Source organism: Ahaetulla prasina, chromosome 1 (genome assembly GCF_028640845.1).
Source record: "Ahaetulla prasina isolate Xishuangbanna chromosome 1, ASM2864084v1, whole genome shotgun sequence".
NCBI classification, from domain to species: Eukaryota; Metazoa; Chordata; class Lepidosauria; order Squamata; family Colubridae; genus Ahaetulla; species Ahaetulla prasina.
In genome coordinates this window covers 33,289,765-33,302,262 of record NC_080539.1, presented here as the reverse complement: position 1 = coordinate 33,302,262, position 12,498 = coordinate 33,289,765, and the positions used below count along the sequence as shown (strand labels likewise).

General features: G+C 38.9%; 1 protein-coding gene across 7 annotated transcripts in view; it reads right to left on the bottom strand.

Annotated features, from left to right (window-relative positions):
- The window catches only part of NCOA1 (nuclear receptor coactivator 1), a 323,605-nt gene that overhangs the window by 106,467 nt on the left and 204,640 nt on the right, over positions 1–12,498 (bottom strand). For all 7 annotated transcript variants that reach the window (XM_058164793.1, XM_058164792.1, XM_058164789.1 and 4 more), the window contains one exon: positions 3,671–3,776. In XM_058164793.1, coding sequence (XP_058020776.1) covers positions 3,671–3,759 — 89 coding nt within the window. In that variant the 5' untranslated portion in view covers positions 3,760–3,776. The remainder of the gene's footprint in view (positions 1–3,670; positions 3,777–12,498) is intronic.

Genomic DNA, 12,498 nt, shown 5'->3' with positions numbered 1-12,498 from the left:
GCCACTGATATAGATAAATGTAATTATTCTTTCCAAGGTGCATTTTTCCAGAATTAAAACCTCATTTATTCCAACGATACTAAGGGTATTCTCTCCACTCTTGGACTCCTGCTATAACAATGTTCTACTAGTTCAATAATCTTTTCCTTCTTCTTTTCATGCTGTTCTTTGAAGACCGTGGATGACCCAGATAAGCTGTTGAAAGCGTATTTTTTTAACAGAACACTTACAAGACTATCTTTCTTTCCTATACTCTGCTGAAAAATTCTGCTAAACACTAGCACATATAAGCTTTAAAATGTGCATGGATATATAAATAAATAAATCTGGAAAGGGTAAAGGTGCAAAGGTTGTGGAAGGAATGGGAAATATTACTTTGGGTCTCCTGGACATTTTTGTTCAGGTGAAATTAAGAAAAGTGGGTGGACAGAAAACCAGAAAAAAGCAACATATGTGAATTCATTAAAATATTTAATTAACAACTCATTGCCATTGTTGCTATGGTAATGTAAGCTGCAACTAATGGGAAAAAAAATAAAGGAATTGCTTTTACAAAAATGCCTGCAAGAATAGTTTTAGTCAGCTATCACCATCAGTAGCAATTAAACTTATAGACTCCAGCACAGAAGAAAATGGTATAGTAGCAGGCTGAAATTAGTTCTGACAAATTGTTAAAAACCTCTGCCAATTAATCATACAAATTAATTAAGGTCTTTAATGAACTGAACTGGCATGAATATGCAAGTGAGTAAAAGAATAGTTTAATGAAGAGAGCACTCTCCTTTAGAACAGGGGTCTCCAACCTTGGCAACTTTAAGATTTGTGGACTTCAACTCCCAGAATTCCTCAGCCAGCAAAGTCTTAAAGTTGTCCACAAGTCCACAAGTCTTAAAGTTGCTAAGGTTGGAGACCCCTGCTTTAAAAGATACATGCAAACAGAACAGCAGGAGCCATCTTAGAAGGTGTGCTGAGGAGAAAGTAAAATAGGAAAAATATATTTGTTAACTAAGGATTAACTTTTGCCCATTCTACGATATATTATTGGGGATGCTAAGTTAAATGAAGTCAGGGCTAAACTAGTTAAGACTCTTATTTGGAAAAGGACTGAGCAAAATTGGGCTTACAGTAATTTGTCTCAACATTATCTTCAAACACAAAATGAAATATGATTGGGACTGGGATATGCCTCTTTAAAAACTATAATTCTGGGGTTCTGTCTCTCTGTCTGTCTGTCTGCCTATCTATCTCTTGGGGTGTTGGGTTGGGATGAAGGGAAAAAGAGACCCACATAAAAGACTGGCATTAGCATCAGTAAGGAAGGTCAGTTAAAATCCACTAATTGGACACCAGAGATCTGCATTATTACTTTATTGCTTGGAGAATATCAGAGGATTTAATTTAAGTAGCTGAATCTGTTTAATGTCTAATATCCATCCAGGACATATCACATAATCCATTGCCTGCAGTTTATACGGCCACTGGGAGTCACAACTTAAGGATTTATACCAGGCATTTCTAAAACTTTAATATTTTTCCAGTGAAGGAGACAGAGACATTTGCTCAGCTTCCAAAGCTATATACATATTCTGCTAATAATTCCATTTATAGAGTAGTTTTTGTACAACAGAATCAGCAGGCACAAAATCAGTAGCACAAAGAGCAAAATCTAGAACCAAGTGGGAAAAACCTTTGACTTCAAAAGGAATCCTGTTTCTGATATGAAACCTGTCATTCACTGCTAGAAAAATGGCAAAAGAAAACTACAATTGGGATAAGGAACTGTTGAATTAGAACAGAGGTCTGCAAACTTGGCTCTTTTAAGACATGTGGACTTCAACTCGCAGAGTTCCTCAGCCAGTTTTGCTGGCTGAGGAACTCTGGGAGTTGAAGTCCACACGTCTTAAAAGAGCCAAGTTTGCAGAACTAGAACATTTGATCAAAAATCTGACACTATCCATTTAAATTTGATTACAAACAACAGTTTTCTATTCACTATAGTTATTAATTAACTTGTCAGGGTTAGGGTGGCAGGACTGACACTTAATTGCTATGCCTGTTAATTGTTATTTTGCTTCACAGAATTGTCACAAGTGCTACATCATGAACTGCACCAATTCTATGTATGGATGTATTCATTTATTTTTGCATCATTGTATTTATACTGTACCACTGAATTTGGAATGTCTCACAGCATTTTACCATGTTACAATATAATGAAAATAAATATATCATTGCATGATAATTTGAAGAACTACAAAAAGCCCACAGGCTTACAATTATCAAAAAAAAGCAACAGATGCTTCATATAATATTTTATATATATAAATCCTGCCTACCAATTGACAGAATTGTGCTGTAATAAATATATTAGTCTGTCAAATGCTGCAATAGTTTGTTTTTAAGTAACAAATGTAAAGTTTTTTCCTTCTTCCTTCTCTTTGCTCCTCATTAAAATTTTACAAAATGCACCCAGACTCCCTATTCTACACTGCATTCTCCTTCTATATTATTATTTATGCATTATTCCTATGGGCACATATAGATTTGTTTCTCATTGTTCTCCTAGAAGCCATTGTGGAAACCATTTCAGCATTGCGGAGGGTGAAAAATGTTTTGAAGAAATAATAAACTAACTTCCACTGAGTTTCAAATGAAAAAGGGATGAGGCAGTAAAGTATATTTTGCACTGGCTTGGCTGGGATCAACTTGGCTCTACCAGTCTCTCCATTAGAAGCTACTGTGCCGACTCACTGTGACAATTACAATATGTAGGAATTGTTAACAAATTGTTTTTCTTCTTCTACACTTTTGTTCCTTTTACATCAATGTCTGTAGACCTAGATAGTCGCATAGTTTCTTAATTTTGGTACAGCAGCAAGCAGTTCCCCCATCTTGTTTGTTGACAAACTGAGGAGATATTTTCCTCATAACCTGTCCTGAATTGTAATAGCTTGCTGGTGTAGTTCACATGTAGTTTGCTATCCATTATCCATACTTTCAGCAGAATAGGCACTCCTGGGAATGCTACAGAAATGTTCAACATTAAAAGAAGGTCCACTTGCAACCTTCATTCCTACAATTTTGGCAAGGGATTAAAATAATTTTTGTTCTGCCAGACTTTTAAATACAACCAGTATTAGCATCTACATCTGACAGCAGTATTGATTTTATTATTAATCTAAGTGGAATACTGCAGTGGGTATTTGTTTAGCATATTAATAATAACTCTTTCTTCCAGCGTAGCTATTTTGCAATGTAAAATTTATGTTGGAGGTATGGAATATAAATTAACTAAGCAAATGGACCTATGACCTCAGAACTGGGCTCCTATTGTGAGGAGTTTAGTTTTTAGATTTTGAAACAAGAGAAATATTAATGACCATAAAGTGTGAAGTGTGCTACAAACCCAAGTCAATCAATAAGTAAAAACAGCTTCAATCACAAATCACCAGTTGCTCCCCAAGAGAGAAGACGAACAGATGGAGAGTTGTGTTCCATCTTCCACAGTAGATACTCACAAGCAGCCAAACACTGGTGGGATGTGTGAACTTATCTGAGGGGATGAAATCTGCTCCCATCTGCTTGTGCAGAAAAAGAGTGCCAGAAGCCAAAAAAGAAAAAACGAAAAAAAAAAAAAAAGGGAAAAACCCTCCTCTAAAATTGTATTTACCTCTGGATCAGAGTGTCGCATGGTGACCCCTTCCTCTTTTGAGAATCCAGGTTTCCTGGGTCCGTAGAGTTGTTCCCAAGGCCACTCATATTGAGTCAGTTCTCACCTGAGAAAGAAACAAAGAACAACAAAGAATGAAACAGAGTGAAAGTGGTGGAAAACAGACAGGGAATGGTTTACCCATAGCAGCCTCAAGAAGCAAGGCTGAAGTGACCTATTAAAAGAGTGGGGAGATTACTTAGCAGCTTCCTTTTTCTTTCACAAAACCATATCCAAACATTCAATCAATTTTAAAACAATTCCACAAGATAATGTTTGCTTTGTTTTACTTATCAGCACTATTGGTTTCATCTGGGCATACAAAATAATAACTTCAGTCCTAATAGGGCTAGGAAACAGTATGAATTATTATTAGTAGTACTTCATAGCACAACTTTATATAATACCTACCTAGAAGTCAATACTAGTCTTAATCTTACTCCCAAGAAACTTTGCATGGGATTACACACCAGCTTTTTCGCTGTTTAATGGATTTAAAATTTTATTTAGTATTTGAGAATTTAAATAGATGTTACATACCAAAGAATCGAATGAAATGTCATTTTGTTCTTCTTTTCTATACAAATAGTCCTTGACTTATTAGTTATGACAATGCTGAATGAAGAGACATGACCCATATCTAAATATCTAAATGGTGTAATGCTCCTGGGGTCACATGAACAAACTTTGGGCCTGCTTGCACTTATGACCATAAGAATGCTTCAACTCCCTCACCCCCATATCTATGCCTTTTAACCAGTCTGCATAGTGGCACTGGATGGTGACAGAACTGGGGCTAAGGCTGAAGTAGAGGCCCCTTCAACAAGTCTCAACCAGCTGCCCCTGCCGCAAGCCTCTCCTTCAGCCCCAGTGCTGCTTCTGCCTCTGAGAAATGCCAGCTCAAGTCCCACGCCACAGCCAGCCACTCCAGCACCACTGGGCAAAGCCCTAGTTGCCTCTGATGCCCTATGCTCTACAAGCCCTAACATGCACAATTGACCTTCCCTGTTTTCCTCTCACAGGTGATGAGGCGTACCCAGACTGACACTACAATATATGAGGCAGCTACTGGCCATGCCAGACCTTCTTCGTGAGGCTGCTTGTTCCATTCTCTAAATTGTGTGCACCATTCATTCTCCAAGAAATGCATCTCATTGTTGTGTTGCTTTGGCAAAGCCCTTGGAAAGCTTCCGAGGTCTTCCCCAGATCTCGCAAGAACAGATGTGCTATTTGGAGAATGGCAGACACCCCATTCTTGTGATGCTATTTGGAGAATGGCAGACATGTCCTTGTGATGCTTCAAAAGACTTTTCCAAAGCACTGTGGGAACAGGGCACACAATTCGGAGAATGAATGAAGCAAGTGGGAATAAGCCTGACATGGCCAGCAGCTGCCTCACATACAGTACCATCAATAGTGGGAGGAAAATTTCAACAATCACCTTGGGGGTTCACAGTGCAAGGCATTTGGCCCTTTCCAGGATGCAGTAGTTTTATGCCAAGCTGCTGGGCCAAGCTGTGACAACTGAGACTTCCAGGAACAGCTATGGCTTCACACTGCATTGCGACTGAGTTGCAGCCCCAGAGTTGTGGTGTGTGAAGAAGTTCTTGAGCCACAGCCTATTCTTTCCACAACACCCCTATGCTCAAACGGACTACACTTCCTCCCCAACTTGCATGCAGGCCTGTGTTGGGCCTCACAGAGCATCCTTCACCCCTGCGCTCCTTGCCTGGGTCTGCCTCTACTTATCTGACCCACATATCTGGAATTACAACATCAACCAGGACTGCTGGGTTTGCAGTCATTACATTGCTGTGGTCACGTGACATCTCATGTTACAACCACATTGCTTAGTGACAGGAATTCTGCTTCCAACTGTGGTTATAAGTTGAGGACTACCTATAAAGCAATACTGATAGGAAAGATTTGGAGTGAGGTGCTATCTGGGAAGGAATTTAACTCTTTTTAAATAATTAGTCATTGTTTGCAAATAAAATTTACCAGATTTGAGTAACTATTGAAGTCAAATGCACTTCATCTTTACATAAGACTTAATGTTCCCAACATGCAATGTTATAGAGATGATTTTATATATGCAATGTGTTTTGATATTGATGATAGAGAATATTTGTAATTCAGCGTTAAACTGTGCACTGATGATGTTACCTAGTTTGGTAATGAAACATCTGCAAGGAAACCAACAAGCTCAGATAGCACCAAGGGACCCCACAATGTGTTTTGGGGAAAGAAATGATTCGAGTGCATTTTATTCCTTTTCATATTTACTATGAGATCAATATTTCATCCAAGTATTTTAAATTGATGTTTCTTCTGATTTCTCCTTCAGGTCTACTAGTAGGCAAACATATCTGATGCGAAAAACATGAAGTTAATATTCAAACTAACCAGAATTTTTACATCAATATTTTGAAGACATTAGAGTAAAATCAATTTTATATTAAACTGGTATGTCTCAGTAATCAACTATACACTTATTTGAAGCTTGGAATTTTTAAAAAGTCCACTGGATTCCGCGGACAGATTGATACTATTGAAACTGAGTAAGTAGAATAATTAAGTACAAAAACATTTAAATCACTTAACCAATTCAAAATGATTCTTCAAGATTCTTCAGCTCTTTTGCTAAAATCTGAATTTCTTTTATTAAGATGAAAGCATCTGTTGAGAGCCAGAGATTGTTTTAGCAATATTAGCATCACAAATCAATAGAAACCACACCCTTCTGCCAATTACAATGTAAACAATGGTCAGCTGTCCTCATTTATGAGGCTGACAATCAAGAAGAGAAGGACTACTGGTCTGAAACTGACTACAGATCTAATTTTATTCCTCCTTCCTGGCATATCTGAAGATTCACGTGATGCCAGAAGAAACATAATCAGCCATGGGGGGAAATGTTGGCTCTTTCAAAAACCCCAAACTGCAAAACTCATCAGCTCTAGGTACAAGAACTACCATATTTGCTTTATATTATAAACCTGCCTTGATTTTCCTCCATTTCCTGCAAAAGCCTCCAATTGCTTAAACTGCTACTTTACATTCAGTCTTGATTCTGCTTCAACAAAACAAAACAAACTTCAATTTGCAACAGCAATCATTATGCAAATGTGAAAACCTTTGACTTTGAGTCATGCAGGATTGAACAATAATTCACAAAAATCTTGAAACATCATCAAAAAATTTGGGTCTTTTTCAAAAAAAATTTTCAAGGTCAGGCCTGAAAAAAATACTATCTTACTTCATTGAGTCCCATTTGAAGAAAGGACAAGAAGGTAGTGACCTTGACAATATGTCTAATAAAGTAAACAGGGACTATGGATAGAACTGCAGATTTAGCTGAAATCTCTGGTTTTATTTAGCCCATTCATTAAACACAGTCAGGTATTTGTTTTTTTAAAAAAATATATAATATAAACCCAGTTTATTTTTGCAAAGCCTTTGCCAAAGCTGACAACCAAAAATAATTTAAAGTGTCCTAAAAATAACTCTGATGGCTCAGCTGGAAAAACGAATTGACCCCACGGGCTCCAAATGAATTGACAGACTCTTAAAGGTGAGTCTTACTGCATGAATGGTAGAGGTGAGGTAAGTGGATATTTGCAATTTTGCATACTAACAAACTGTACTGTCCTTGTTCCAAATCCCATTTCTATGATCTAGGATCGTGATGGCGAACCTATGGCACGCGTGCCACAGGTGGCATGCAGAGCCATATCTGTGGGCTCGTGAGCGTTGCCCTAGCTCAGCTCCAGTTTGTTTGCATGCGCCGGCCAGCTGATTTTCAGGCCTTCCAGGCCCACTGGAAGTTGGGAAATGGGCCATTTCCAGCCTCCAGAGGGCTTCTGGGGGTGGGGGAGGCCGTTTTCATCCTTCCTCAGGCTCCTAGAAAGCCTCTGGAGCCTGGGGAGGGTGAAAAACGGGCCTACCAGGCCCACCATGCCATCACGTGCCAAAAGTGGGGGGACCGCAGGGGGGTCGTGCAGGCATGTGAGGGGGGGCAGGGCGCATTAAATTATGGGTGTGGGCACACTCGCGCCTGACCCTCTGCGCTCCCCCCGCTTTTGGCATGTGATGGCATGGAAAAAAGGTTAGCCATCATTGATCTAGGATTTTGCCTTGCTCACCAGAAATGGGAATAAAATAGGAGAGAACAACCAGCTAATTATTGATATTTGGGGAATGGAAAAGGAATGAACAACAAAGAATCCTGAAAAGCTTTGCCCTGTTGGCTGAGATAATATTTTGTCTGGCAAAAGGAGATCCAGAACACCTAGTAGAAGAGCTGGCATATTAATATGGAAAACTTAGGATCTGCTCAACTTTAAGCCACTTTACAGGGCTGCCTCTGGACAAAAGCTATGGATTTGAGAAAGGCAATAGAAAAATGGTGGGATATTTTGCATAATGAACCCCAAAATGGACAAAGGTATATTGTAGGCTCAGCCAGCATACCTCATTAAAATAATAGTTTTTACAACCCTGTTCAGGAGCCAGAATCAATCAAAGTGATATAGCTAAGACTTTCTTTCTCGATGTACTCCAGTTTGCTTTCCTCTAACATAGTCAAATGAATGGAAAGGGAATAATCCTTTTTTGAGGGCTCATCTGCTCCTTCTTGCTCCTAATCTGTGAGGCAGCCACAATTGTTTGGGCACTGCTTTGAAGAAATTCTACACAAATGCTTCAGTCAGGGAAAATTTCTTTTAGAACAGGGGTCTCCAACCTTGGCAACTTTAAGCCTGGCGGACTCCAACTTCCAGAATTCCCCAGACAGCAAAGCTAGCTGGGAATTCTGGGAGTTGAAGTCCTCCAGGCTTAAAGTTGTCAAGGTTGGAGACCCCTGTTTTAGAACACCGATACTCAGAGGTGGTATTCAGCAGGTTCTGACCAGCTCTGGAGAATCAGTAGTGGAAATTTTTAGTAGTTCGGAGAACTGGTAAATGCCACCTCTGACTGGCCCCGCCCCCATCTATTCTTTGCCTCCCGAGTCCCAGTGGATTGGGAAGAAATAGGGTTTTTGCAGTAACCTTCCCCTGGAGTGGGACGGGAATGGAGATTTTACAGTATCGTTCCCCTGCCATGCCCACCAAACCACGCCCACAGAAGTAATGGTAATAGTACTGGTAGTAAAAAAAAATTTGAATCCCACCACTGCCAGATACTGATATCTAAATTCTGCTGAAGATGTTACCCAGCCTGGTAATGAAACACTCGGAAACCAATCAGCAAGAGAATAAACCTCCACCGTTATCCTACACCCAAGTTACAGATATTCGCCACTATCGCGAATCTCTTTTAATAGTTGAAGTGATAGAATTGACAGCCAACAATCTTTTCACAAGTGTTTCTCTCTGAGAACCTTGAAACTACAACCAGTTGCCCAGAAACCAATCAGCAAGAAATCAGAAGAAATGGGTAGAATCTATAGGAAGCGAGAAGTCAAATTAAGGAGCTGCTACTAAAACAACAGATGCTTAAGTTCTTTTCTCAACAGTTGTTATTTATTGTTCTGACAGCTGTCATCCAAATGCTTCCCATCTGAGCAAATGCAGGCAAAATCCCAATTGGGAGTGGTCAAGAGCACATTTAGCAAACCAAAGACATTTGAAGCATTTCTCTCCTTGCTATCCTGCAAACCTGGGACTTCTCTATTTTTATTTTTATTTTTTACTTTTGCAGATTACAAAATAGTGAAACCACCTGTTGATGCAGAGAGGAAATAGCGAATCATTAAGTAAACGATGAGCCAGAAATTGCATGACTGTGATTTGATTTTGTAAGTGAAATTTTCTATCTTTGACTTCTCATTTGAAGGAAAATGTCAACAGTCTATGTCACGCCAGCTCCACCCACCCATTAACAGCCAAAGAAAACAAGCACAACTTTGCCTGCAGGCCCACTGGGGAAACAGCAGGAATCCAAAGATTGCATGATTGTCATTGCATGGGCCAAAAATGCATACCTCCCTGCCAAAGTCTGCTGGTGTTTTCATCTCACCTGTTCATCTCCAGCAATTTATTCTAACAACAGCATAACACAATCTTGTCTTCCACAAAACCTGACACTGACTCTTGACTGGCACTTCCCAAATAATTTCCTTGTTCTGGCCTGTTAGCTCCTGATTATCATAAAAACAAGTTTCTACAATTCTTCAGGGAGCTCTGAGCTTATATTTCTGCAGGCAGAGCATTATGGATATGACAAACAGAACTACTAGCTTTGTTATATAGCACAATATCTAGGAAAAGGGGTCTGTAAACATGCACGTTGTATAAACTGCCCCCAACATGTATTTAAATTGTAGTTACTGAAGAACATGGCTAGAGTTCTCATACTTTTACAGAGCATTTATATTCAAGTCTTCCCATAATTAATTACAGCCATAAAGATAATCTATTATTATGGTTGGTTACACAGTGTTTAGACCAGATTTGGCATTTTTGTCCATCTATCAAGTTTTTTCCAAGGACCTGTGATAGGCAGATGTTGTTGCTCAATAATATTAAAGATATAGTCGCAGGTTGTAAACTGTTCTAAGTAAAGCTGCCTTTTGCAATTGATTAATGGTCATTTTGTTAATGTCAATAGTGTTCAAATGGTGCTCCGGATGTTCTGGGATTGCATCCAAGGTGCCTATTACTATTGGTACCATCTTTGCTTTCTTGTGCCTCAGTTGTTCTACATCTATTTGCAGGTCTTTGTATTTTGTGATTTTCTCCAGTTCTTTCTCTTCTCTTCTGCTGTCTCCAGGTACCGTATATGTGGTACCATATATGTGGTACCTTGCTCAATAGTAGCACCTGTGAGAGGGATCTTGGAGTCCTAGTGGATAACCATTTAGATATGAGCCAGCAGTGTGCAGCAGCTGCTAAAAAAGCCAACACAGTTCTAGGCTGCATAAACAGAGGGATAAAATCAAGATCACGTGAAGTGTTAGTGCCACTTTATAATGCCTTGGTAAGGCCACACTTGGAATATTGCATCCAGTTTTGGTCTCCACGATGTAAAAAAGATGTTGAGACTCTAGAAAGAGTGCAGAGAAGAGCAACAAAGATGATTAGAGGACTGGAGGCTAAAACATATGAAGAACGGTTGCAGGAACTGGGTATGTCTAGTTTAATAAAAAGAAGGACTAGGGGAGACATGATAGCTGTGTTCCAATATCTCAGGGGTTGCCACAAAGAAGAGGGAGTCGGGCTGTTCTCCAAAGCACCTGAGGGTAGAACAAGAAGCAATGGGTGGAAACTGATCAAAGAAAGAAGCAACTTAGAACTAAGGAGAAATTTCCTGACAGTTAGAACAATTAATAAGTGGAACGACTTGCCTGCAGAAGTTGTGAATGCTCCAACACTGGAAATTTTTAAGAAAATGTTGGATAACCATCTGACTGAGATGGTGTAGGGTTCCTGCCTAGGCAGGGGGTTGGACTAGAAGGCCTCCAAGGTCCCTTCCAACTCTGTTGTTATGTTATGTTATGTTACTGACACATCCACTATCCAGACTTTTTATCTTTCTTATTGACAATTGTTAACTCAGGTGTTGTGTGGCAGGTACTTGTCTATTTGTATGGTAAAGGCTCAGAGCACTTTAGGTTCTTTATTTTCTATTACTTTTTCTATTTTATGGTCCCATCAAAACTTGCCTTCAGGCAAATGTATTTTTTTGCAGATATTTCAATATGCCATTGCTGCTACTGTACTTTGTCAGGCCGCTGTTTATAATCCGTCTGTGCAATCTTCTTGCGGCAGCTAATGCTTATTGTTATCATCCCTGCCTAATTGTTATATTAGCAATTTGCCAAATCAGTCATCCAAATGGAGTTCAAAAAAATTTGAATAAATATGGAAGGGGACAATTAAATTGTTTAGCTGGAAAAATCATATTTCCTTTTTGTCTCCAAAAAGCAATACGAATTATGTCTCATCTAATGCCTCCTTAAATGTCAGTAATGAACCCCTCTGTATTTGTAGTACAAAGCCCCAATCTGTTAAAACTTCATATACAGTACATAAAACTCCTCCCCCCCACTTTGAAAGAGGTATTGGTTGCTGTGCATACTGTGAAATCCACGAGGCCTTGAATAGTATTAAAATACTACTCAATTGATTGTGATACAGGTAAACCTCTTTAAGTGACTGCCTCATTTTATGATGGTGATGCAAAAGTAATTTTGTGGCCATTCCTTGCATTTACAACCTTCACAAATCTGTAAAGCAAAGGAAATTTCAAATAAGATCAGCATAGTCATGGTTTTCCTTAGCAACCACTTCAATGGTTCTTCGGAGAAGGGCGGTATAAAAATTTGAATAATAAATAAATAAATAAATAAATAAATAAATAACAACAATTATATAATGAATAGAATAGAATAGAATAGAATAGAATTTTATTGGCCAAGTGTGATTGGACACACAAGGAATTTGTCTTGGTGCATATGCTCTCAGTGTACATAAAAGAAAAGATACGTTCATCAAGGTACAACATTTACAACACAATTGATGATCAATATATCAATATAAATCATAAGGATTGCCAGCAACAAGTTATAGTCATACAGTCATAAGTGGAAAGAGATTGGTGATGGGAACTATGAAACGATTAATAGTAGTGCAGATTCAGTAAATAGTCTGACAGTGTTGAGGGAATTATTTGTTTAGCAGAGTGATGGCCTTCGGGAAAAAACTGTTCTTGTGTCTAGTTGTTCTGGTGTGCAGTGCTCTATAGCGTCGTTTTGAGGGTAGGAGTTGAAACAGTTTATGTCCAGGATG